Source organism: Molossus molossus, unplaced genomic scaffold, assembly GCF_014108415.1.
Source record: "Molossus molossus isolate mMolMol1 unplaced genomic scaffold, mMolMol1.p scaffold_m16_p_7, whole genome shotgun sequence".
Taxonomy (NCBI): domain Eukaryota; kingdom Metazoa; phylum Chordata; class Mammalia; order Chiroptera; family Molossidae; genus Molossus; species Molossus molossus.
The window spans coordinates 18,531,080-18,558,632 of NW_023425401.1; the positions used below are offsets into that span (position 1 = coordinate 18,531,080).

The 27,553-nt window shown below is 37.3% G+C and overlaps 1 protein-coding gene across 1 annotated transcript in view; it reads right to left on the minus strand.

The window, feature by feature from the left end:
* Nucleotides 1–27,553, minus strand: part of ABCB5 (ATP binding cassette subfamily B member 5) — a 120,302-nt gene that overhangs the window by 33,922 nt on the left and 58,827 nt on the right. The window contains exons 14-16 of the mRNA XM_036246686.1: nt 26,720–26,881; nt 24,982–25,119; nt 357–500 (exon numbers count right to left, since the gene is read on the minus strand). Of these exons, the coding sequence (XP_036102579.1) occupies nt 357–500; nt 24,982–25,119; nt 26,720–26,881 (444 nt within the window). The remainder of the gene's footprint in view (nt 1–356; nt 501–24,981; nt 25,120–26,719; nt 26,882–27,553) is intronic.

The window sequence follows — 27,553 nt, forward strand, 5'->3', positions numbered from 1 at the left end:
TCTTATTTTCACTCCCTGATCTGACTGTTAATAAAAAATGGCCATTGTTCAGACTAGTTGAAAGAAGAGCAGTCGTATTTGTGTATTTTATTGCTTCAATGCTTTGGAATGCTGATATAGCACTGGAATCAAAATTAGAAAACAAAGCAATTTCTTTACTGATTGCCCAGTCAACAAGTCCCTGGCTTATTCCCTGAGAACATTAGTTACCCTTTCTATCATGAGTCCCACAGGAGAGGTGACCCAACCACAAGTCCCAGTTTTCCCCTTGCTGGATCAGAATAGAACAAGTCTGTTCTCTCAGGCAACACTTTGTTTACAATTATTAAAAATATTAGCACATTAATTTTACTTACAGTTATGATTTTTGCAAAGATGATGGAAAATACTGGATGAACAGTTCCATTTAGAACAGAAGCCAATGTCCCCAGAACCACAGAAGGCCATTCAGACTTGTTTAATTTAAAAATTTTTAATAATGAAACTTCAGGAAGACTCGTCTATAAATAAAATACCTTGGTTAAATTCCCAATTTGAAAGCATAATGGAACCTAGAGAAGTTAGCCATCTTAAACAGACCTATATTGTAAAATATCAAATATGATGGGTGATGTAACAGAAAGAATTTTTCTTAGAAAGATTTCACTGCCCGTATTACTGATGATGACCTCAAAACATAAAGGAATCTTGCCCAAAAGTGACTATTTGTGCAACTTCTCCTTTTGGCATTTCACCCAGTTGCTATTATTAATTAACCCACATGTTCTGGTAGCTAAGACTCACTGAAGAAAATGCCCGACATATATTTCTTTATTCCTCTTAAACCGGATGAAATATCATACTCTAGGATAGGAAAAAATCTAGGTAGTAACTAAGCAGAGACAAAAGGTAAAAGTTTTACTAACATTTTGAGCTTGAACATTTTCCAGTTTCAGGACTTAATTTACAGAAACATTTTCTAATACCTTTGTTAAAAACTTGTTTTAGGGTTCCCATTACAAGTAAATTGCTGAAATATCTGAGCATGTTACTTAACAACTTGCTAAGCCTCGGTTTCCTCATCTTTCCAAGGGGGATGATATCAGTTCCTATATTATAGGATTGTTTTTAGAATTAAGCTTAACTCAGTATTTGCAAACAGTAAATACCCAATAAATGTCAGCTGTTACTGATGTTACTCTTACAGAGAAAGGATTATATTATGCAAAATCCCAGGTCTTCCAACGAGATGTATGGAGGGTGACATGGAGATAAACTTAAAAAATCTTGTGACTAGCATTGTGATGAGTAATTATTTTGAATAAGAAAGTAGACAACAAACTACTAGGCATTTTATATGTTAAAACTTTCTAATGTTATTCACTCTTAAAATAATGACATCCGGCCTGTGGACAGGAGAGTCCCGGGTTCTGTTCCTGCTAAGAGCAGGTACCTCAGTTGCAGTTTGTCCCCTGGCCCCGGTTGGGGTTGTGTGGGTGGCAGCCACTCGATGTGTCCTTCTCACGCTGATGTTTCTCTCTCTCCCTCCCACTCTATCTGAAGATGAATGTAAAAAAAAGAAAATGTCCTCAAGTGAGGATTAAAAAAATAATAATGACATCTAAAAGCCCAACAAGAAGAGAATTCTTCAGGAAAGACTATAAAATAGTTTATAATTCTTGCTTTAATTTTAGTATGGCAATATAATGTATACTCTATTGTTCAAACAGTGGAACTTTTCAAATTCTAAAGACTTTAAAATCTATTTTCAGGATGGCTAAACCACAATTATAATGGGTTACTTAATTTGACTATACGTTCTTTTCTTCTGAAGTTTTCTGAAGGTCATTGTTAGAAAGAGCCTCATTTTTCAGTTATTTGACTTCAAAAAATACAAAAATTTAAAAAGTTGCATACCAACTTTTTGTTAAACACTGAGCATGAGTATTTTTTTTATCAAGTTCTTTATAAAATCACCTCATTTTGTAGTAAAACTAAGGCTTAGTGTGTCCCAGGACATAACACCAGTAAATTGCAGAACCAGAACCAGTAAGTATAGGAGGACTATCTTGCTCCTATAGAATAAAATATCCTTTTGCCTCTAGGAAAATATACAATACCAGGTTAAAAAATAAGTATTACTTAAATAATGTTATCAAGATAGAAGAGAATAAAATGAAATAAGACAAAAATAAAACAAAACTTTTCAGTGAAATCATAAAAGACTCCATGCTATCTAAATATCCTATAGGTTGTAACATGCTTTAAGAGATTCTGATTTTTTAAAAGAAGACATGATAGACATTTTGCAAAAACATTCAGAAGGGTTTTAAAAGGTTAAACAACAAAATCTCTTAAAGCATTTAAAATTTCATCTGATATATTTTAGAACATTATTGGGCTATGATTTTCACACAAAAAGCTGTACATATTCAAAATGTACAATTTGATAAGTTAAGGCATTAACATACACCTATGAGACCATCACCATTTCCATTACTTGCAGAAGTTTTCTCTTTTCTTTGGTAACCCCTTTCTCCCACACCTTTTAGCTGCCAGTCCTCCTCCCCTACAGATATGCTTTCTGTCACTATAGATTATTTTGCATTTCTAGAATTTTGTATAACTTAAATCATACAATATATACTCATCTGGCTTCTATTACTCAACATAATTACTTTGAGATTTATTCATGCTGTTGTATGACTGAACATTTGATTAATTTTTATTGCTGAGTTACATTCCTTTGTATGGGTATTCCACAATTTATGCATCCATTCACCTGCTGACATAAATTTGGGTCATTCACTGTTTTGGTGTATTATAAATAAAACTGCTATGAGCATTCATAAACAAGACTTGGTGTGTACATATGCTTTCATTTCTCTTGGGTAAACATCTAGAAATGGAATGACTGGATCATATAGTAGGTGTATTTTTTAACATTTTAAGAAATTGCCAAACTGTTTTCCAAAGTTCATTTACCATATTGTATTACCATCAGCAAAATGTGGAGGTCTACATCACCAACACTTGGTACAGTCAGTCTTTTTAGATTGAACTATTCTAATAGGTGTGTAGTGATCTCAATTATTATTTTAATTGGTATTTTTCTAGTGATTAATGAAGTTAGCATCTTTTTGTGTGCTTATTTTCCATTTCCACATCTTACGTCTAATGAGACCTTTTGCCCAACTGGGTTGTTAACATTCTTATTGTGTTTTGGAAGTTCTTTGTATATTCTGAACACTAGTCCTTTATCAGATATGTGTCTTAACAAATATTTCTTCTCAGTTTATGGCCTTTTCATCTCTCTCTCTCTCTTTTTATTTATTCCTTGTCTTTTTCTGTATGATTTCTCTCTTTTCTTTATTAATTAATTTTTGCTACAGATGTTTCTCCCTTTTCCCCCCAGACACTCTTCTCCTGATCCCACAACTTCCCCCACTTATGCATTGTTGTCTGTGTTTATTGGTTACCCATACATACATATAAGTTCTTTGGTTTACTTCATCCCTCCTCCCCACCCCTCTCCTATGAGGTTTGTCAATCTGAACCATACTCTTTCTATGTCACTGGGTCTATTTTGATCATCAGGTTATTTTCTTTATTGTATTCCACAAATAAGTGAGATCATGCGTTATTTGTTTTTCTCTGATTGGCTTATTTTGCTTAGCATAATACTCTCCAGGTCCCTTTATGTCATCTCAAAGGATACAAAATCTTTCTTTCTTACAGCTGCATAGTGTTTCATTGTGTATATGTACCACGGCTTTTTTATGCACTCATCTATTGATAGACATTTGGGCTGTTTCCAGATCTTAGCAATTGTAAATAGTGCTGCTATGAACATAGGGGTACATATATTCTTTCTGATTGGTGTTTCGGGCTTCTTAGGATATATTCTTAGAAGTGAGATCACTGGGTCAAATGGAAGTTCCATTTTTAATTTTTTGAGGAAACACCATAGTGTTTTCCACAGTGGCTGTACCAGTCTGCATTCCCACCAGCAGTGTACTAGAGTCCCCTTTTCTCCACACCCTCACCAACACTTGTTTGATGATTTGCTGATGGCAGCCATTCTGGCAGGTGTGAGGTGAGACCTCTTAGTTGTTTTAATTTGCATCTCTCTGATGATTAGTGATGTTGAGCATGTTTTCATATGTCTCTTGGCCATTTGTATATCCTTTATGGAGAGGTGGCTATTTAGGTCCTCTGCCCATTTCTTTTTTTTCATCCTCACCTGAGGACATTTGTTCCATTTTTTTTTTTTTTCAGATAGAGTGGAAGGGAGAGAGAGGAAGAGAGAGAGAGAGAGAGAGAGAGAGAAACATCGATGTGAAAGGGACACATCGAGTGGCTGCCACCTGTATGACCCAACCAGGGCCAGGAGCAAACTGCAACCAAGGTACGCACCATTAGCGAGAACCGAACCTGGTCTCCTTGGACTTCAGGCTGATGCTCTAACTGCCAAGCCAAACTGGCCAAGGCTTCCCATTTGTTAATTGGGTTCTTTGTCTTCCTTTTGTTGAGTTATATGAGTACTTTATATATTTTGGAAATTAACCCCTTATCTGATGTATCATTGGCAATTATGCTCTCCCATATAGTGAGTTCCCTTTCCATTTTTTTTTTTTTTTATCCTCACCCGAGGACATTTTTTTTTCCCATTTTTTTTTTTGTTCAGGTAGAGTGGGAGGGAGAGAGAGGAACAGAGAGAGAGAGAAACATCGACGTGAAGGGACACACCGAGTGGCTGCAGCCTGCACGACCAACCAGGGCCGGGGACAAACTGCAACCGAGGTACGCGCCCTTAGCGGGAACCGAACCCGGGTCTCTCAGGACCGCAGGTCGACGCTCTAATCGCTGAGCCAAACCGGCCAGGGCTCCCTTTCCATTTTGATGGTTGCTTTTTTTGCTGTTCAGAAGCTTTTTTAGTTTGATGTCTTCCCATGTATTAATTCTTTCCTTTGTTTCTCTTGCTTTAGGTGTTGTATCAGTGAAAATTCTGCTGCATGTGATGTCTGAAATGTTATCGCCTACATTTTCTTATAGGATTTTTATGGATTCATGAATTACATTTAAGTCTTTTATCCATTTTGAGTTTATTCTTGTGTATGGTATAAGTTGATGGTCTAGTTTCATTTTTTTGCATGTAGCTGTCCAGTTTTCCCAACACCATTTATTAAAGAGGCTATCTTTACTCCATTGTATGCTCTTGCCTCCTTTGTCAAATATTAATTGAACATAATGTCTTGGGTCAATTTTCAGGTTCTCTGTTCTGTTCATTGATCTATATGCCTGTTCTTGTGCCAGTACCAGGCTGTTTTGATTACAATGGCTTTGTAGTAAAACCTGATATTGGTATTTTGATTCCCTCCTACTTTGTTCTTCTTTTTCAAGATTACTGTGGCTATTTGGGGTCTTTTTTGGTTCCATATGAACTTCTGAAGTATTTGTTCTGTGAAATATGTCATTGGTATATTGATGTGGATTGCATTGAATCTATAGATTGCTTTGGGTAGTATGGACATTTTAATGATGTTAATTCTTCCAATCCATGAACAAGGTATATGCTTCCATGTTTTTATATCTTATTTTTATTTCTTTTTGAAATGTTGTGTAGTTTTCTGCAAATAGGTCCTTTACTTCTTTGGTTAAGTTTATTCCTAAATATTTTACTTTTTTGCTACAATGGTAAACAGGACTGTTTTTTTAGTTTCTCTTTCTGTGAGTTCATTTTTAATGTATGAGAATGCCATCGATTTCTTTTTTTAATTTATTTTTAATTGAGTTTAGAGAGAGAGGAAAGGAGAGGGAGAAAGAAATAGAAATGTCAACGACAGAGAACACTGATTGGCCACCTCCTGCATGCCCCCCACTGGGAATCAGGCTGACAACCTGGGCATGTGCCCTGACTGGGAACTAAACTGGCGACCTCTTGGTGCATGGGTCAACGCTCAACCACTGAGCAACACTGGTTGGGTGCCATCAATTTCTTGATGTTAATTTTGTATCCTGCTACTTTGCCAAATTTGTTTATAATCTAGTATATTTTTGATGGAGTCTTTAGGGTATTCTATGTACAATATCATGTCATCTGCGAATAATGATAGTTTCACTTCCTCCTTTCCAATTTGGATCCCTTTTATTTTTTCTTCATGTCTAATTGCTGTGGCTAAGACTTCCAGCATGATGTTAAATAAAAGTGGCGAAAGTTGGCATCCCTGTCTTGTTCCTGATCTTAAGGGAAATCCTGTTAGTTTTTTTCCCATTGAGTAGGATGTTGGCTGTATGTTTTTTATATATGGACTTTATTATGTCGAGATATGATCCCTCTATTCCCACATTGCTGAGCGTTTTTATCATAAATGGGTGCTGGATTTTGTCAAATGCTTTTTCAGCATCTATTAATATGATCATATGGTTTCTTTCTTTCATTTTATTTATGTGGTGTATCACATTTATTGATTTGCGAATATTATACCAGCCTTGCATCCCTGGGATGAATCCCACTTGGTCATGGTGAATAATTTTTTTAATGTATTGCTGGATCCGATTTGCTAGTATTTTGTTAAGGATTTTGGCATCTGTGTTCATCAGGGATATTGGCCTGTAGTTTTCTCTCTTTGTAGTGTCTTTATCCAGTTTTGGAATTAGGATTATGGTGGCCTTATAAAATGAGTTTGGAAGTGTTCCATCTTCTTGAATTTTTTGTAGTAGTTTGAGGAGAATTAGTGTTAGTTCTTTTCTGAATGTTTAGTAAAATTTTCCTGTGAAGTTGTCTGGGCCCAGCTTTTTGTATGCTGAAAGATTCTTTTTTTTACAATTATTTTTATTGATTTCTTTTTGTTACAGATGTTTCTCCTTTTTCCCCATTGACACTCTCCTCCCCATCCCCCTGCACCACCCTGTCCCCAGCTTTATTGTCTATGTCCATTGGTTATGCATACATGCATATAAGTTCTGTGGTTTATCTCTTCCCTATACCCCCAACCCCCTCTTCTGAGGTTTGTCAGTCTGTACCCTACTTCTGTGTCTCTGGGTCTATTTTGTTCATCAGTTTGTTTTGTTCATTATATTCCACAAATAAGTGACATCATGTGATACTTGTCTTTCTCTGCTTGGCTTGTTTCTCTTAGGATAATACTCTCCAGGTCCCTCCATGTTGCCTCAAAGGCGACATGTATATATGTAGTACAGCTCCATTGTGTATATTTACTACGGCTTTTTTATCCACTCATCTACTGATGAACACGTGAGCCGTTTCCAGATCTTAGCTATTGTAAATAGTGCTGCTATGAACATAGGGGTACATATATTCTTTCTGATTGGTGTTTCAGACCTCCTAGGATATAGTCCTAGAAGTGGGATCACTGGGTCAAATGGCAGTTCCATTTTTAATTTTTTGAGGAAACACCATAGTGTTTTCCATAGTGGCTGTACCAGTCTGCATTCCCACCAGCAGTGTACTAGAGTCCCCTATTCTCCACACCTCGCCAGCACTTGTTTGATGATTTGTTGATGGTAGCCATTCTGGCAGGTGTGAGGTGAGAGAACTCTTAGTTGTTTTAATTTGCATCTCTCTGATGATTAGTGATGTTGAGCATGTTTTCATATGTCTCTTGGCCATTTGTATGTTCTGTTTGGAGAGGTGTCTCTTTAGGTCCTCTGCCCATTTTTTAATTGGGTTCCTTGTCTTCCATTTGTTGAATTGTATGAGTACCCTATATATTTTGGAAATTAACCCCTTACCTGATGTATCACTGGCAATTATGATCCCCCATACAGTGGGTTGCCTTTCCATTTTGATGGTTGTTTCTTTTGCTGTGCTGAAGCCTTTTAGTTTGATATAGTCCCATGTGTTCATTTTTTCCTCTGTTTCTATTGCCTTAGGTGTTGTATCAGTGAAAATTCTGCTGCATAAGATGCTGGGAGGTTTTTGATTACATCTTCAATTTCCTTAGTTGTTATTTGTCTGTTCAGGTTTTCTATTTCTTTCTGGTTCAGTTTTGGGAGATTGTATGTTTCTAGAAATTTGTCCATTTTGCCAAAATTTTCCAATTTGTTGGCGTATAATTGTTCATAGTATTTGTTAATGATCCTTTGTATTTCTGTGGTGTCAGTTGTTACTTCTCCTCTTTCATTTCTGATTTTGTCTGTTTGGATCCTCTCTCTTTGTTTCTTAAAGAGTCTAGCTAAGGGTCCATCAATCTTGTTTATCTTTTCAAAGAACCAGCTCTTTGTTTCATTAATCTTTTGAATTTTTTTTTTTTTTTTAGTTTCTATGTTGTTTCTTTTTGCTCTGATCTTTACTATTTTTTCTTTCTACTTACTCTGGGTTTTTCTTTTTGTTTGCTTTGTAGTCCTTTTTTTCCCCCCCTTACCCGAGGACATTTTTGCATTTCAGATAGAGCAGGAAGGAGAGAGGGAGAAAGAGAGAGAGAGAGAAGCATGGATGTGAGAGAGACACATCAACTGGTTGCCACCCAAACAACCCCAACTGGGGCTGGGGATAAACTGCAACTGATGCACGTGCCCTTAGCGAGAACCGAACCCAAGTCTCTCTGGTTCATGGGCTGAAGCTCTAACTGCTAAGCAAACTGGCCAGGGCTGCTTTATAGTTCTTTAAGTTGTGAGGTTAGTCAATTAGAAATTTTTCTTGTTTCCTGAGGTAGGCCTGTAGCACTATAAACTTCCCTCTCAGGACTGCGTTTGCTGCATCCATAGATTTTATGTTGTGTGTTTATTTTCATTGTTTTCCAGGAAGTTTTTAATCTCTTCCTTGATCTCCTTAGTAACCCATTCATTGCTTAATAACCTTCTATTCAGCCTCTGTGTGTTTAAACGATTTTGTTGTAATTGATTTCTAGTTTTATGCCATTGTGATCTGAGAAGATGCTTGATATGATTTCAGTCTTCTTGAACTTGTAGATTTAGTTTGTGTCCTAACATGTGGTCTATCTTTGAGAATGTCCTGTGTGCACTTGAGAAGAATGTTAATTCTGCAGATTTGGGGTATAGTTTTCTATAGATGTCTATTAATTGAGCATATTGCCTTGGGTCCATTTCTGGGTTCTCTGTTCTGTTCCACTGGTTTATATGTCTGTTCTTGTGCCAGTACAAGGCTGTTTTGATTACAGTAGCTTTGTAGTATAATCTGATATCCGGTATTGTGATCCCACCTACTTTGTCCTTCTTTTTCAAGATTGCTGTGGCTATTTGGGTTCTTTTTTGGTTTCATATTAACTTTTGAAGTATTTGTTCTACTTCTGTGAAATTTGTCATTGGTATTTTGATGGGGATTATATTGAATCTATAGATTGCTTTGGGTAATAGGGACATTTTAATGATGTTAATTCTTCCAATCCATGAACAAGGTATGTGATTCCATTTTTTTATATCTTCCTCTATTTCTTTTATCAATGTCTTGTAGTTTTCTGCAAATAGGTTCTTTACTTCTTTGGTTAAGTTTATTCATAGGTATCTTAATTTTTTTGCCACAATGGTAAATGGGATTGTTTTTTCAGTTTCTCTTTCTGTGAGTTCATCATTGGTGTATAAGAATGCCATCGATATCTTGGCATTAATTTTGTATCCTGCTACTTTGCCAAATTGATTTATTAAGTCATGTAGATGTCCAATGCAGTGTTTAGGGTTTTCTATATATAATATCATGTCATCTGCAAATAATGACAGTTTCACTTCCTCCTTTCCAATTTGGATCGCATTTATTTTTTCTTCATGTCTGAATGCTGGGGCTAAGACTTCCAGTACTATGTTAAATAAGAGTGGCAAAAGTAGGCATCCCTGTCTTGTTCCTGTTCTTAAGGGAAGTGCTTTAAGTTTCTGCCCATTGAATAGGAATGTTGGCTGTAGGTCTTTCATATATGGCCTTTATAATGTTGAAATATGATCCCTCTATTCCCACATTGTTGAGCGTTTTTATTAGAAATGGATGCTGGATTTTGTCATATACTTTTACAGCATCTATTGATATAATCATGTGGTTTTTATTCTTCATTTTGTTTATGTGGTGTATCACATTTATTGATTTGTGAATACTGTACTAGCCTTGCATCCCTGGGTCATAGTGAATAATTTTTGTGATGTATTGCTGGATTTGATTTGCTAGTATTTTGTTCAGTATTTTGGCATGTATATTCATCTGGGATATTGTACTGTAGTTTTCTTTCTTTGTAGTGTCTTTTTCTGGTTTTGGAATTAAAATTATACTGGCCTCATAAAATGAGTTTGGAAGCCTTCCTTCTTCTTGAATTTTCTGAAATAGTTTGAGGAGAATGGGTGTTAGTTCTTTTTTGAATGTTCTGTAAAAATCCCCTGTGAAACCATCATGGCCTGGGCTTTTGTTTGTTGGGAGAGTCTTGATTACCTCTTCAATTTCTTCTGCTGTTATTTGTCCGTTCGAGTTTTCTATATCTTCCCAGTCCAGTTTTGGAAGACTATGTGTTTCTAGAAATTTGTCCATTTTGCTTAGATTGTCGAATTTGTTGCCATATAATTGTTCATAGTAGTTGTTAACAATCTTTTGTATTTCTGTGGTGTCAGTTGTTACTTCTCCTCTTTCATTTCTGATTTTGTGTATTTGGGTTCTCTCTCTTTGTTTCTTGGTAAGTCTAGCTAAGGGTCCATCAATTTTATTTATGTTTTAGAAAAACCAGCTCTTTGTTTCATTGACCCTTTGAATTGTTTTTTTTTGGTCTGTATGTTATTTATTTTTGCTCTGATATTTACTATTTCCTTCCATATACTTGCTCTGGGGTTTTCTTTTTGTTTGCTTTCTAGTTCTTTAAGTTGTGAGGTTAGATAGTCTATTAGAGATTTTTCTTGTTTCTTGAGGTAGGCCTGTAGTGCTATGAACTTCCCTCTCAGAACTGCTTTTGCTGCATCCCAAAGAGTTTGTGTTATTGTTTGTTCATTTTCATTGGTTTCCAGAAAGTTTTTAATTTCTTCCTTGATCTCCTCAGTAACCCATTCATTGTTTAATAACATGCTATTTAGCCTCCATGTGTTCAAATGTCTTTGCATGTTATTGTTGCAACTGATTTCTAGTTTCATGCCATTGTGACCTGAGAAGATGCTTGATGTGATTTCAAACTTCTTGAACTTGTAGATATTTAGTTTGTGTCCTAACATGTGGTCTGTCTTTGAGAATGTCCCATGTGCACTTGAGAAAAATATGAATTCTGTAGTTTTGCGGTATAATTCTCTGTAGATATCTATTAAATCCATTTGGTCTAGTGCTTCATTTAGAGTGTCTGTTTTCTTGCTAATTTTTTGTCTAGAGGATCTATCCAGGGATGTTAGTGGGGTGTTGAAGTTTCTTGCTGTGATTGTATTGCTGTCGATTTCTCCTTTGAAGTCCTCCAGAAGATTTTTAATATATTTTGGTGCTCCTATATTGGGTGCATATATATTTATCAAGATTGTATCTTCCTGTTGGATAGATCCTTTCAATATCATATAGTGGTCTTCATTGTCTCTAGTTATGGCCTTCATTTTCAAATCTATTTTATCAGGTATGAGTATTGTTACCCCAGATTTTTTTTCCTTTCTGTTTGCTTGGAAGATTTATTTTTCCATCCCTTCACTTTCAACCTATGTGAGTCTTTTGTTGTGAGGTGGGTTTCTTGTAAACAATATATAGATGAGTCATGCTTTCTTATCCAATGAGCTACTCTGTGTCTTTTTATGGGAGCATTCAATCCATTTACATTTAAGGTGATTATTGATATGTACTTGTTTTTTGCCATTTTGTTTAGCGTGGTTCTATTTTTCTTCCTATTTCTTCTACTAATTACAGCAGTCCTTTTAACATTTCTTTCAGAGCTGATTTGGTGCTAATGTATTCCCTTAGCCTTTTTTGTCTGAGAAGCTCTTTATTTGACCTTCTATTTTGGATGATAGCCTTGCTGGGTAGAGTAGTCTTGGATTCAGATCCTTGTTTTTTATGACCTTGATTACTTTGTTCCACTCCCTTCTGGCCTGTACTGTTTCTGTTAAGAAATCAGCCTATAGCCTTCTGTGGATTCCTTTGTAATTAACCTGTTGCTTATCTCTTGGTGCCTTTAGGATTCTCTCTTTGTCTTTGATTTTTGGCATTTTATTTACTAGGTGTCTTGGTGTCGGCCTGTTTGTGTTCTTCTTACTTGGGGCTCGCTGTGCTTCTTGAACCTGAATGCCATCTTTCTTCACCAAATTAGGGAAGTTTTCTGTCACTATTTCTTGAAATATATTCTCTAACCCTTGCTCATTTTTCTTCTTCTTCAGGAACTCCTATGATGTGAATATTATTATGTTTCCAGTTGTCCCACAGTTCTCTTAAACTGTCTTCCTGTTTTTTAATTTTTTCCTTTTGTTTTCTGATTGGTTGATTTTTTTCTACCCTGTCTTCTAATTCACTGATCTGGTCCACAGCTTCCTCTTCTCTGCTGTTTAAACCTTCCAATGTGTTCTTTATTTCTGATATATCATTCTTCATTTCTTTTTGGTGGTTTTTAATTTCCTTTTGGTTGATTTTCAACATTTCTATGTCATTACTCATGGTGTTGATGTTCTCCCTCATGCTGTTGAGCTTCGTCAAGATCATGGGTCTGAATTGTAGCTCTGTTAACCTGCTTAACTGCTCCTCATTTATCTCATTTTCATTAGGGGTCTCTTGTTCTTTAATTTGGCATTTGTTTCTTTGTTTCACCATTTTGTCTATCACAGTGGGCTTTGGAGCCTGCCAAATTTTCTGTGGGTGTTAGAATTCTGCTGTTTGTGGCGCCCTCTCCTGGGATTGGATGAGTTGTGGGAGGACCCATGTTAAACACCACTGTCAAGTCTTACTTTCCTGGGCAGAGTTGCAAGCCCAGGAATGGTTCAGTTATCCTCTAGCTTTTTTGCCTGGAGGCTATTAGTTGAGGTTACCTGAAGAGCCTTGGGTTCTCAGTTGAATGAAAAACTCCCTCTGATGCTCAGTATAAGGGGATTTCCAAATTTCAGTATAAGGGGATCAGATGGGGGCAGATCCTGGTTGTTAATGAGCCTCAATTTGCATTTCAATGGCACACAGGGTGGGTTTAAATCTCTGAGGGAGGGGCCACTGCCTTTCCCTAGAGCCCTGGGAAGGAGCAAGATGGCCACAGTCCTGTGTGGCTGCAACTCAGCAAGAGCTCTGAGCGTCCTCCAAATACCAAGTGTCCCCACACAGTTCCCGTCCAGTCTGCCCTCCTTCTCCAGAGCCCCAGGTGAGTGGCAGTGAGTATTTTAGCGTCTGTCCCAGCTCTGCACTGTGGAGCTGCTTGGGAGTTCAACTTTGTGGGTACTGCTCACAGCTAAGTCCGCTGCTGTCCTTGGGCTCCCAGCCCCCCTCTCGCGCCTCCGCAATCCTACCAGGATCGAGTCAGTGTCCTTGGTTATATGGTCCTCGCAAGCTGCTTTTCTGTTGCTTTTCCTGACGATATGTTTTCACTTTAGTCGTAATTCCAGTTTGGTCCTGGGAGACGGTCTGTGTAGCTTCCATTCACTCTGCTGCCATTTTGGAATCCAACTTTGCTGTTTAAAATTTGTTTTATATATTTAAAAAAATTTTTTTAATTTATTTTTTTGAGAGAGAGAGAGAGGAAATGAGAAGGAGAGAGATATAGAAACATTGATGACAGAGAACATTGATTGGACACCTCCTACACACCTCCCACTGGGAATTTGGTCCACAACCTGGGCATGTGCCCTGATAGAGAATCAAACTGGTGACCTCTTGGTGCATGGGTTGACACTCAACCACTGAGCCACACTGGCCGGGCTCTTTTATCTATTTTATCTCTTTGAATTTCTACTTAGTATCAGTTTGTCAAATTCTACAAAAAAAGCTTGCCAAGATGTTGACTAGCATTGCTTTGAATAAATTTATCTATTTGGAGAGAATTGACACTTTAACAATACTGAAATTTTGTCTTAATGTACATGATATATCTCAGTTTATTTTGGTCATCTTTTAAATTTCTTAGTAATATTTAATATATTTCAGTGTATCTTGATATTTTTTATTAAAGTTATTCCCACGTATTTCACATTTTTATATCATAACATGACATTAGTTTTTATATTTTAATTTCCTATTTTTAGTTTTTTGTACATAGACTTGATTTTTTTTTTTTTACATTTTTCCTTTTTTTTTTTTTTTTGTTCAGATAGAGTGGGCGGGAAAGAGAGGAAGAGAGAGAGAAACATCCATGTGAAAGGGACACATCGAGTGGCCGCCACCCACACGACCCAACCAGGGCCGGGGACAAACGGCAACCGAAGTACATGCCCTTAGCGGGAACCGAACCTGGGTCTCTCGGGACCGCAGGCCGACTCTCCAACCACTGAGCCATACCGGCCAGGGTTTAGAGTTGAGTTTTGTATATTGATCATGTAATGTGCAACCTTGCTAAACTCAAACATCAGTTTCAGTAACTTTTTTCCCTATAAGATTGTTTACATAGATTAGACAGCTTTACATATTTCGTTCCTGTATGTATGCCTTTTATTTTCTGGCCTTATTTATTTTACCAGCTGGAATTTCCAGTATGATATTGAATAGAAGTAGTGAGGGTGTATACCCTTGTTTTGTCCCAGATCTTAGTCTTTCATCATTTATTTGATGGTAGGTGTAGATTTTTTGGATGCCCTTTACTCAGGTGAGGTAATTTCTTTCCATTTCCAGTTTGTTGAGAGTTATTAGGAATAGATGGTACATTTTGTCAAATGAGTTTGGTGCATTATTAAGATAACTAGAGAGTATTTTTTTTTTCCCCTTAAATTTTTTTTTTTTTTTAATAAGAAGAATTGCATTAATTTCTGAAGGCTAAATCAAACTGGTACTCCTTGGATAAACCCTACTTGGTGATAATACATTACTTTTTTATATATATTGTTGATTTGATTTGCAAAAGTTTTGTTAAGAATTTTTCCATCTAGCCCTGGCCGGTTTGGCTCAGCGGTTAGAGCGTCGGCCTGCGGTCCCGAGAGACCTGGGTTCGGTTCCCGCTAAGGGCACGTACCTCGGTTGCAGTTTGTCCCGGCCCTGGTTGGTTGTGCGGGTGGCAGCCACTCTATGTGTCCCTTCACATCGATGTTTCTCTCTCTCTCTCTTCCTCTCTGTCCCTCCTGCTCTATCTGAACAAAAAATGGAAAAATGTCCTCGGGTGAGGATAAAAAAAAAAAAAAAAGAATTTTTCCATCTATATTCATGAGGCATATTTATCTATAACTTTATTTTCTTGTAATATCTTTGTTTAATTTTTTTATCAGAGTAATGTTGTCTCATAGAATAGGAACTCTTTCCTCCTCAATTTTCTGTTTGGTAGAATTCACCAGTAAAGCTACCTGGGCCTGGAATTTTCTTTATGAAGAAAGGTTTTAACTACCTCAATTTTTAAAAATAGATATAAGATTATTCAAGCTATTAATTTTCTTTGGTAGTTTGTGTCCTTCAGAGAATTTGTCCATTCCATCAGAGCTGTAGTATTTGTTTGAATAAATTTTTTCATATGATTATATTATTGTTTTAGTATCTGTAGAATCTGCAGTGATTTCATCACTCTAATTCTTAATATTGGTAATTTTTGTCTTCTTTCTAAAGTTTAATTGCTCAAAGGAGAAAAGAGCATAAAATGGAGAAAAGACAGTCTCTTCAATAAATGGTGCTGGGAAAATTGTACAGCTATATGAAAAAAAACGGAACTAGACCACCAACTTACCCCATACACAAGAATAAACTCAAAATGGATAAAATACTTAAAAGTAACCTGTGAAACCATAAAAATTCTAGAAGAAACTGTACACAAAAAAGCTCTGACATCATATGTAGAGGAATTATCACTGATACATCACCTACAGCAAGAGAAACAAAGGAAAACAATAAATGGGACTACATCAAACTTAAAAGCTTCTGCACAGCAAAAGAAACCAGCATCAAAATGAAAAGGAACCCACCCTTCGGGAGATCATATTTGCCAACGATACATCGGATAAGGGATTAATATCCAAAATATTTACAGTACTCAAGCAGCTCAACAAAAGGAAGACAAACAATACAACTAAAAATGGGCAGAGGGGGACTTCTGGTCAAGGTGGCGGAGTAGGTAAACGCGGTATCGAGTCCTCCCACAACTACATCAAAGTTACAACTAAACTACAGAACAACCATCATTCAAAACTGCCTGAAATCAAGCTGAATGGAAGTCCTACAACTACGGAATTAAAGCAGCAGCCACATCCAGACTGGTAGGAGGGGCGGAGGCACGAGGGTCTGAGGTAGGACCCACACCCATGTGTGGCGGATAAAAATCAGGAGGACACCTCGGCTGGGAAGGTCCTTCCTGAGGACTGAGGGGTCCCCGTCTCACACCAGGTGCCCCGCTCCGTGTTCCAGTGCCAGGAAGAGAAGTCCCCATAACTTCTAGCTGGAAAAAGCAGCGGAAACTGAGGCTCAGGGAAGCTGACACGGCTGGAACCCCAGGTGGCTCCTTAAAGGGCCCGTGCACGGACTTATTGGACTCACTCCCTCTAAGCTTGGAGGGGAGGCAGCTCGAGGGGCGCCCGAGACATACAGGGAAGAACTGAGCTGTTTGGCACTGGAGTGAGGGCTGGAGAGGGGGCTTTCTCAGAGACAAACGTGCTGTCAGAGGCCTTTGTTCCTTTGGTGAGCCCTTCCCTGGGGCGGCAGACAACCACCATATCTGGGACCCCAGCAACCTGGCTCACACTGGTAGTCCCACCCTGGTGACTCCCTGAGGCCCTGCCCCACCCAACTTTTAGGCCCACCCAAGCTGTTGCCACATGCTTAATCATAGGATTGGCCTGTCTTGGATCCTGCTTCAGGTTTTTCCTAAATTCTTTCAGACAAGCAGCATCTGGTGTCAGCTATCCCCATACCTCTCATTAAGAAATACACAGAAACAAACACAGGGAGGCAGCCCCAATGAGGAGACAAAGAAACAGGTCCCAAATGAAAGAACAGAACAAAACCCCAAGAAAGGAACTAAGCGAAATGGAGATAAGCAACCTAACAGATGCTGAGTTCAAAATACTGCTTATAAGGATGCTCAATGAACTTAGTGAGAACCTCAGTGGACTTAGTGAGGGCCTCAAGAGCATAAAAAAGGACCAGTCAGAAATGATAGATGCACAGTCAGAAATGAAGGAGGCACTAATTGAAATAAAAAATAATTTACACAGATTCAGTAGTACAGTACGTAAAGCCAAGAAGCAAACCATCGATTTGGAATATAAGGAAGCAAAAAATGCCCAATCAGAACAGCAAAAAGAATCCAAAAAATGAAGATAGTCTAAGGAGCCTCTGGGACAACGTCAAGCGTGCCAACATTTTCATCTTGGGGGTGCCAGAAGGAGAGGAGGGAGAACAAGAAATTGAAAACCTGTTTGAAACAATAATGGCAGAAAACTTTCCTAACTTGGTGAAGGAAACAGACATACAAGTCCAGGAAAGACAGAGAGTCCCAAATAAGATGAACCCCAAGAGGTCCACACCAAGACACATCATCATCAAAATACAAAAGGTTCAAGACAAAGAGAGAATCTTAAAAGCAGCAAGAGAAAGGCAGCTAGTTACCTACAAGTGAGTTCCCATAAGGCTGTCAGCTGATTTCTCAAAAGAAACTTTGCAGGCCAGAAGGGAGTGGCAAGAAATAGTCACAGTGATGAAAAGCAAGAACCTACAAGCAAGATTACTCTATCCTGCAAAGCTGTCATTTAGAATCGATGGCCATATAAAGAGTTTCCCAGACAAGAAAAAGTTAGAGGAGTTCATCACCACCAAACCGTGAAGAAAAAGATGAAATATATGAACAAACAAAATGGCAATGAATACATATCTATTGACAATGGAATCTACAAACAAAATGAACAGGTAGAACAGAAACATTCTCATAGATACAGAGAACATTTGTTGCTTGCAAGATGGGAGGGGGGTTGGGGGAATGGGTGAAAAACGTGAAGGGATTAAGAAGTACAAATTCATTGCTAGATTGACAAACCTCAAAGGGAAAGAGGTTGGGGGGCGGGGGGAAGAAATAAACCAAAGAACTTATATGCATAACCAATGGACACAGACAATAGTGTGGGAAAATGTGGGAGGGGGGCGGGAGTGGGGAGGAGGGAGTCAGTGGGGGGAAATGAGGAACATCTGTAATACATTATACATTCAACAATAAAGATTAAAAAAAAAAAAAATGGGCAGAGGACCTGAATAGACACTTCTCCAAACAGGACATACAAAAGGCCTGGAGACATATGAAAAAATGCTCATCATCTCTAACCATCAGAGAGATGCAAATTAAAATGACTATAAGCTATCACCTCACACCTGCCAGAATGGCTGCCATCAACAAATCCTCAGATAACAAATGCTGGCGAGGATGTGGAGAAAAGAGTACCATAGCACCCTATTGGTAGGAATGCAGACTGGTACAACCACTATGGAAAACAATATGGCGTTTCCTCAAAAATTAAAAATTGAACTTCCATTTGATCCAGTGATCCCACTTCTTGGCATATATCCTAAGAAGCCTGAAACACTAATCAGGAAGAATATATGTACCCCTATGTTCGTAGCAGCACTATTTACAACAGCTAAGATCTGGAAACAGCCCAAGTGTCCATCGGTAGATGATTGGTAAAAAACAAATTGGGTACATTTACACAATGGAATACTATGCAGCAGTAAGAAAGAGAGATCTCTTACCCTTTGAGATAACATGGAGGGACCTGGAGAGTATTATGCTAAGGGAAATAAGTGAGGCAGAGAAAGATAAGTACCACATGATCGCACTTATTTGTGGAACATAACGAACAAAATAAAGTGTCGACCAAAAGAGATCTAGAATCATGGAAGTAGGGAACAGACTGACAAACCTCAGAGGGACGGGAGGTGGGAGGCAAGGGAAGCGATAAGCCAAAGAACTTATATGCATATATGCACAACCAATTGACAAGGACACTAGGCTGGAGAATGCAGGAGGGTAGTGGGAGCAGGAAGAAGGGGGTCAATGGGGAAAAAATGTAGGACAGCTGTAATACTTCCAACAATAAAATAATAAAAATTAAAATATAAAATGTGTAAACTTTAAAAATAAATAAATAAAATGTAACAAGAATCTTTAATTCTTAAAAAAAATTTTTTTTTTGTTCAGTCAGTCCAGATGTTTTTCATTTTATTGATGTTCTCAAACAACCAGCTTTGTATTTTATTGATTTTTCTTCTTTATAGTTTATTTACCATTCTAGTTTCTTAAGGGAAAAGTTAATTAGTTTATTAATTTGAGCTCTTTCAATATAATATAATATAATATAATATAATTAATCTAATCTAATCTAATATAAAGTATTGAGTGGTATAGATTTCTTTGTATCCCTTTGTGCTTCATCCCATAAATTTAATTTTTTTCATTTTTGTTCAGTGAAAAATTCTTTTGTATCTCTCTTTTGATTTCTTCTTTGATCCATGCATTATTTAGAAGTGAGTTATTTAGCTTCTAAAAATCTTAAGATTTCCCAGGCCAGTTTTTGTTCTTGATTTCTGACTTAATTCTATTCTGGTCAGGTAATATACTTTGAATTACCTGAATTTTTAAACATTTATTGAGAGTTGTATTATGGTCCAGAACATGGTGTATCTTGATAAATGTTTCCGGTGCATTTGAAAAGAATGTGTATTCTTTCTTTTTTGTTGTTAGGTCTAGACTTTTATAAATGTCTGTTAGGTCAAGTTGATCGATAGTGCTATTAAAACCATCTATATCTTTGCTGAACTACTGTTTATTTGTTCCATGAATATTTAAGAGAGGGTTGCTGAAATCTCTGAATATAAATGTGAATTTGTGTATTTCTCTTTTCAGTTCTTGATAAACTGGTCTTTTTGCTCTGAAATTTACTTTGACTGCCATTATATTACAGTCTATCTTCAACTAATATATGTCATTTAGGAACCTAAAAATAGAATACTTCCATTTGTTTCTCTCAGTCTTCTGCTTTTTATACATTTTACTTATATATTTTTTTAAATAATTAATTTATTTTTGTTACAGATGTTTCTCCTCCCCCCCCCCCGATTCCCCCTCCCTCTCCCTTCCCACCCTGTCCCCACCTTTGTTGTTCATGTCCATTGTTCATGCACACATGCATATAAGTTCTGTGGTTTATCTCTCCACCCCCACCCCCTCTTCTGGGGATTGTCAGTCTGTATGCCACTTCCACGTCTCTGGGACTACCCCGTACCTCAGACTGTTATGTTCATTATATTCCACAAATACGTTTTACTTATACTCATGTTATAAACTCCACCTTCAATGTTATTATTTTCTTTAAAATGTAAATGATTTTTTACATTTTATATTTAAAAGACCATAATTTTATATTAACCCATAGTATCAAAAACCCATACTATTTTTGATACTCTTCTTTTTGTGTAGATTCCGATTTCCATGTGCTATCACTTTCCTTCTGCCTGAAGAACTTACTTTAATTTCTTGTAATGGAGGTTTTCTGGCAATTCATTACTTTAGCTTTTTTTTCCCCTGAAAAATTTTGTATGTTGCCTTTATTTCTAAAAGGCATTTTTTTTTTGATGTAGCATTTTGAGTGTTCTTTTTCTTGCTTTCTTTCTTTTTTTTTCTTTTCAGTACTTTACAGACATTGCTGCATTATCTTCTGGTTTGCATTGTTTCTAATGAGAAGTGTGGTTTCTCTTTTTTCCTTTATATATATTGTGTCAATTATCTCTGGCTGCTTGAAAATTTTTCTCTATATTGTAATAATTTTAAAGCAATTTGATTATGATGTGCCTTGGAATGGTGTTCCTCATGTTTATTGTATTTGAAATTAATTGAGCTTCTTTGATCTGTAGGTTTTTAGTTTTCATCAAATTTGGAAAATTTCTTTTCATTATTTGTTCAAACATTTTTTGGTTCCATCTTGCCTTTCCTTTGGAAACATAAGAAATATAGTTGTAATAACTGTTTAATATTGCTAAAAATTCTACCAAGTGTCCCATTCCTGGGTCTATTTCTATTAATTGATTTTCCTCTTCATTTTGGGTCCTAATTTCCTGCTTTTTACTTGCCTGGTGATGTTTTTTTCTACTTTGTTTTTGTTGTTAATCTTTATCTGAGGATATTTTTCCATTGAATTTTAGATAGAGTAGAAGAAAGAAACGGGGAGAGAGAGAAACTGATGTAAAAGACATCGATTGACTGCCTCCCACACAACCCTGACAGGGCTGGGATTGAACCTGCAACCCAGGTATGTGCCCTTCACCAGGAATCAAACCCACAATGCTTCTGGCGGCGGGCCAGCACTCTAACTGCTGAGCCAAACAAGCTAGGGATTGCCTGGTGATTTTTGATTGGATGCCAGACATTGTAAATTTTACTCATTGAATATTTAAAAATTCTTATATATATTATTGATCCTTGTTCTGGAACACATTTAAATTATTTGGAAATAGTTTGATCCTTTTGAGGTTTGCTTTTAGGCTTTGTTATATGGGCTCAGAGCTGAATTTGGCTTAGGGCTAATTTTTTCTCTCTCTGAGGTCATACTTTTTTTTTTTTTTTTTTTATTCCTCACCTGAGGATATTTTTCTACTCATTATCAGATAGAGTGGGAGGGAGGGAAGGAGACAGAGAAAAACATCTGATGTGATAGAGCCACATCAATTGGTTGCCTCTCGCATGACCTGACCAAGGCCAGGGATGAACCACAACTGAGATACATGCCCTTGACTGGAATTGAACACATGACTCATTGGTCTGTGGACCAACACTCTAACTGCTGAGCCAAACCATCCAGGGCTATACTTTTTTTAATATTCAACTCAATGCCCCATGATTTTAGAGATTCCTCACTCTGTTAGTTTAATAAGAACTCTTTGTGGCCCTGTGTGAGTTCCAAGGATTGTTCCCTTTCATCCTTTCTAGATCTTTTCTCTGCTTTAAGTCAGTTTTCTCAAGAAATGCACTAATCAGTACTTAGATGAAGACTCGAGTGACAACCTGTGCAGATCTCTGAAAATCTCTCTCTCTCTCATCTTTAGTTCTTTGCTCTGAAGAACTAAAGCCTCCTACTTTAGCCTCCTAGGCTGTGCCAGGGTTTCTCCTTCTAGCTCTGAGGCTTGGAAACTAACTACCCAGGCAATAACCTGGGTCAATGATAAGGTGCATCTCATTTTTTCCCCTTTCTTAGGGATCACTGTCTTGTTCTGCCTGATGTCTAATGTTAGAAAACTGTTTTACACAAAATAAGCTGACAATCAAAACAGATCCAGAGACTTGGAAGTAGGGAACAGACTGACAAATCTCAGAGGGAAGGGGGGTGGGAAGAGAGAAACCAAAAAACTTATATGCATATATGCACAACCAATGGACACAGACAATAGTGTGGGGAAGGCAGGAAGGCGGTGGGAGTGGAAAGGAGGGAGTCAATAGGGGAAAAAGGAGGGACATCTTAATACTTTGAACAATAAAGATAAAATAAACGAAAAACAAACAAAGAAACAAAACAGCCAGCACCTTGATCTTGAACTTCCCAACCTCAAAAACTGTAAAAAATAAATGTCTATTGTTTAAACCAAAAAAATGAAAGAACACTATCATATATTTTGGCTAGTTTCTTAGGTTTTCAAGCAGGAAGGTAAATCTAATTCCTATTAACCAATCCTGGCTGAAAGTAGAAATCTCTATTTCACCTGGTTTTCATAGCAACTGAAACAAATGACCTCTTCCTCTTTTTGGAACATTTTTTGTAATTGATTTGTATGCTACCACACTCTCCTGGCTATTCTTTTCCATCTCATTTTAAATTTTGCAGTGTCCTAGGTCTGAATCTCTCATCCTAGTTACTTCTCCATCTATACTTTATTTCTCCTTAGACAGTTTTAGTCAGGCCCATTGGGTCAGTTATTTAGTCACCATTATCTCTGCTCTCCCTGGTCCACTATGACCCTCAAACACCATTTCCACACAGCAGCCACATCAAGTAAACCAGTTTATGTACACTTCTGAATAAAACCCTCTCATGTAGCAGTTCTTAACCTGCTTTGTGTCATGGATCCTGCCTTTGGTAAAGTCTATGGACTCTTTCCCAGAAGAATTTATAACAATGTACTAAAATAACCCATAGGTCTCAAAGAAAGTCAATTATACTGAAATATAATATTCAAAAAATTTAACAAGAAATTCAAAATTGTGACATAGTTATGAATATCCTTCATTGTTAGTACATTAAATAATAAGATCTAATAGTGATTGATGTAAATTTATTCTAAGATATCTAGAATAACTAATGTGATATGAAAATTTCTGTGATTTTCGTTGGTGACATCATAGGCACTGGTAATATTGTAGAGTTTGTTGTTTATATTCATAATAAAAATAAATTAAGTTTCTTTCAAGGATAAGTGGAGGAAAAGTTGCATATTTCCCATTCAGATTCATTGCCTCTGAGCTTTATCCAGAGATTCCTATGGGTCATAACCATTAATTAAAAATCCCAATGACTTTCTGTTTGAGTAAGAATAGAATCCAAAACTGTTATTATGGCCTACAAGGCACTACATGATTTAGTCCCTCAGTATCTCACACACACTCTCTTAGTCAGTTTGACCCCCAACTCCAGGCCCTTATGTTTGCTGTTCCTGTATTTAAGATAATACCACCTCTGTCCTGGTTATTGATTTATTACCTCTCAGGTCCAGATTTACTCCTTTGCCTAACAAATATTTTTCCTTTACCAGGTGATAAGATGTCAAGCCCTGTCAGCAGAGTACTGGAAAGACATTGCAGGGGGAGGAAATTTTTCTTCCTGCTTTCTTTGTTGGCTCACTGGGAATGCTCCTGCAGGGTGGGCTCTTTTCTCTGCTATTTTGCCTAGTTTTTTCAGGGCGAGCTGCCAGCAGGGTGAGTTTTCTCATGTGTTTGGCCACTAAGTTTCTCCTCTAGCTCTTGGCTTGCCCAGTAAAGGTGTACCCATGGGGCCCAGACAGCACAGGCCAAGGTTTCAGCCGGGCCACTGATGCCTGCACCCTCCCACACACAGCTCTGTTCACTTGGGCAAGGAGTACTTGTTCTCAGGCTTGCTTCCCCACGCCTACCCCCAGGCTTTTCCATAATCCAGACCACGCTGCTTTAACCCTCTTTAGATCTCACACCCCTCATTACTAATCTCTTCGATCTACACTTTTAAAAATATATATATATATTTTATTAATTTTGTAGAGAGAGAGGAAGGGAGAGAAAGGAAGGGAGAGAGAGAAACATCGATCAGCTGCCTCCTGCACATCCTCCACTGGGGATTGAGCCCAAAAACCTGAGCACGTGCCCTGGCTAGGAATGGAAACTGGAACCTCTCCGTCCATGATACCACATTCAATCCACTGAGCCACACTGGCTGGGACAATCTACACTTTTACTTCAAGTCTCATTTCTGTAACCCCATTCAGCCTCCCTTCTCTTAACAGGCCCAGAACCCACTTTGGGCCTCAGCCCACACTCTGAATATTTTTCTCAGCATTCTCTCTGATTGTGCCCTGGGATTAGAGGATTAGATCCTGTACACTCTGGTGCTTATCTGTGTCCTGGTAGTGGAGTGGGTTTGGGTCTTTATATGACCCAAGATGATCTTGAGCATCCTGGTGGTATCTGTATCACACTTCCTGAGCCACTGTGTAACCTATGGTTTGCCTCATAGGAAAGAATATCGTAACATTTTCATGAGATTTCTTGTCCACACAATGACCTCTGACAAAAATAAAGTCTATTTGAGAGCCCCTCTCTTACAGTGTCACAGTAATGGAAGAGTGAAGTTTGGGAAAAAATTGTTTTACAAATTTAGTGCTCTAGTAACATTTTATTGTAAATAAATTCTAAATATTATAAAGTTAAATAAAAATTCTTTGGAGAACATGTGAATAAAACTTGTTGCTAGTTGAACCATTACCTCTTTATTCTGAGTAGATTCCTCAGACTTGTCAGTAAAGTCACACTTAACACTACTCACAGAGAACAGAGGAGCAGAGCTGGTATTTTTTTCAGAATATTCCATTGATTCCATCTGTTCATCAGCTTTTTTAATATCCTTAAATGATGAATATACAAGTTAATGTTAGGAATTCAAAGGAAGTTCATTAAACATCCATCTAAACAATATTGCCTTTGTTATTGAAAGTGGCATATTCTTGTGCAATTCTTGCTGAAGTTTTCAGGCTTCATAGAGAGCAAGTCCAACTCATACTAAAGTGTTAGTGAGTGACAATAACTTATTGTGCTTCCCCCTACCCTACCCACCAAGATCTGTATAATTAACTGGAGAAAACAATGCCTTAATCCAAAAACAATTATTCCACCAGCAGGACAGATCTTAATTAAAGTTTGTAAGGGAGATGACTCCAAGATACTGTTTCTGACCCCTTCTTCCTAGCTTTTTTGGGAGCTTATACATTTATAACATGTAACTAGGCACTTGAATGTGAGGCTGGTCCTGAGCCTGAGGGAGCTCTCAGGAGAATAATTCTTTCCAGGCCTGCCACTGCTGCCTGTTCCAAACTGATTAAAAAGCAAAATTGGTGGGGCCAGCTCATAAACAATGAGGAATTCCAAAAATATCAAGTTAAACTTAATGAAACTGTTTAAATCATAGGATAGGATAAAGTTCTAAAGCAGAAACTCTAAGTCTAGTTTTGTTTTTCTTGCTACTCAGAGAAATGAGACCAGCTTTAGTGAAATAAAAGAGCTACATATTCTCTGCTCATCTGAGTGGTGTGAGTAAATACATTTTACTTCCCCATAAAGAGAGGGGAGGAAGGGAATGAGACAGAAATGAGGAGCCCAGTTAGGATGATTGTGCTCAGACCAGGGTAGGGAGTAGAGATGAAAGACATAGGTGGATTTAGGTACAAAGGAGAATATGCACATGAAAGGCTTCCCAGGGACACTGATTCTTTGACAAGCTTAACAACTGTTAATCAGTCATTTCAAAGTACAATGAACTTTAACCAGTCTTATACTATCCTAACATCTTTAATCAGACATTCCTTTATGCTATCACTTTCTTTTTTTTTCTACAAATTTCTCTACCAAGGAAGAAATCTTTTATTTGGCTTTTTTTTCCAGGAGATATTTACTTTGTGACAAGTTTAAAATAACATTTTGACCTCTTCTCATAATGAATTTTTCTAAGAAAGTGTTCTAACAGGACAAAGACAATTTCTTTTACTGAGAAGGCTGCTAGACAAAATAAGTTTGGGTATGTATATATCTCTATCTGTTTTTATTTCATTGTCATGTGCAAACTCTGTAAATAACCATGCATGCTCAATACAAATAATTATAGCATTAATCTCCATGCTTTGAACTTTCTGAAAAGTTTCATTGGATAATGCTAATGCTAACAATAGTAAAACAATAAAACTTATTATGCCAACAGTAATTCAAAGCACTTTATATGAATGAACTAATTTAATACTCACAGGTATTCTTGAATAGGTTACTATTAGTTACCCCATTAGAGATTAGAAAACTGAGGCCAAAAACTTTTAAATAACTTTGCCAAGGCCCTAAAACTATTAAGTGGCAGAGCTGATATTCCAGCTTTAAAAACAACCACACACACAAACCCTGATAACATAACATGTTAATGTAGCATTATGTCATATAAACATATGTCATGTAAACATTACCTGTGACATTGCAAGTGAATAATATAGACTTTGTTTTGCCATTAGTTCAGCATGTGTTCCTTTTTCCACCACCATCCCATCTTTTACAGTCACAATCAGATCTGCACTTCGAATAGTGGAAAGTCGGTGTGCTACCACAATTGTAGTCCGACCTTTGCTTGCCTACAAAACAGTAAGTGCAGGAAAAAAAAAAAAAAAAGAAAGAAATTAGTAGACATAACAAACTCTTCAATGTACTTGTCATAAATGTCAAAGAATGTTACCTTTGGATATAGAAATTTGGAAATATTGGTACATTAGGAAGGCAAATGAAAATTAAAATAATTTTTTAATTTTTGCTTAGTGGTGAGCATCAGCCTATAGACCAAAGGATTGCAGGTTAGATTCCTGGTCAAGGGCACATACCTGGGTTGCAGGTTCGATCCCCAGCCCTGTTTGGGGTCATGCAGAAGGCAACCAATCAATGGGTCTCTCTCATATCGATGTTTCTCTCTCTCTCCCACCCTCCCTCCATCTGTCCCTTCCACTCTCTCTAAAAATAGTGGATAAATGTCCTCTGGTGAGGATTAACAACAACAACAAAAAATTAAAATGAAAAGAAAGTCAGAAAGTTAATTAGATTCCTAATTGATAGATTTACTAAGATACTGGAGTATCTTAGAACTAAAAAGGAAACTAAAAACCATTTAATCTGAGCCACCAAATAGCTCTCTGGTTATCAGTAACTAGAAGTAACTAAGTAACTTGAACTCACTATTTGTCATTTTCTTCATCTTTAAAATGGGGATATTTTTTAACTAGGTGGTGCAGATTCAAGGTAATATAGGTTTTTAA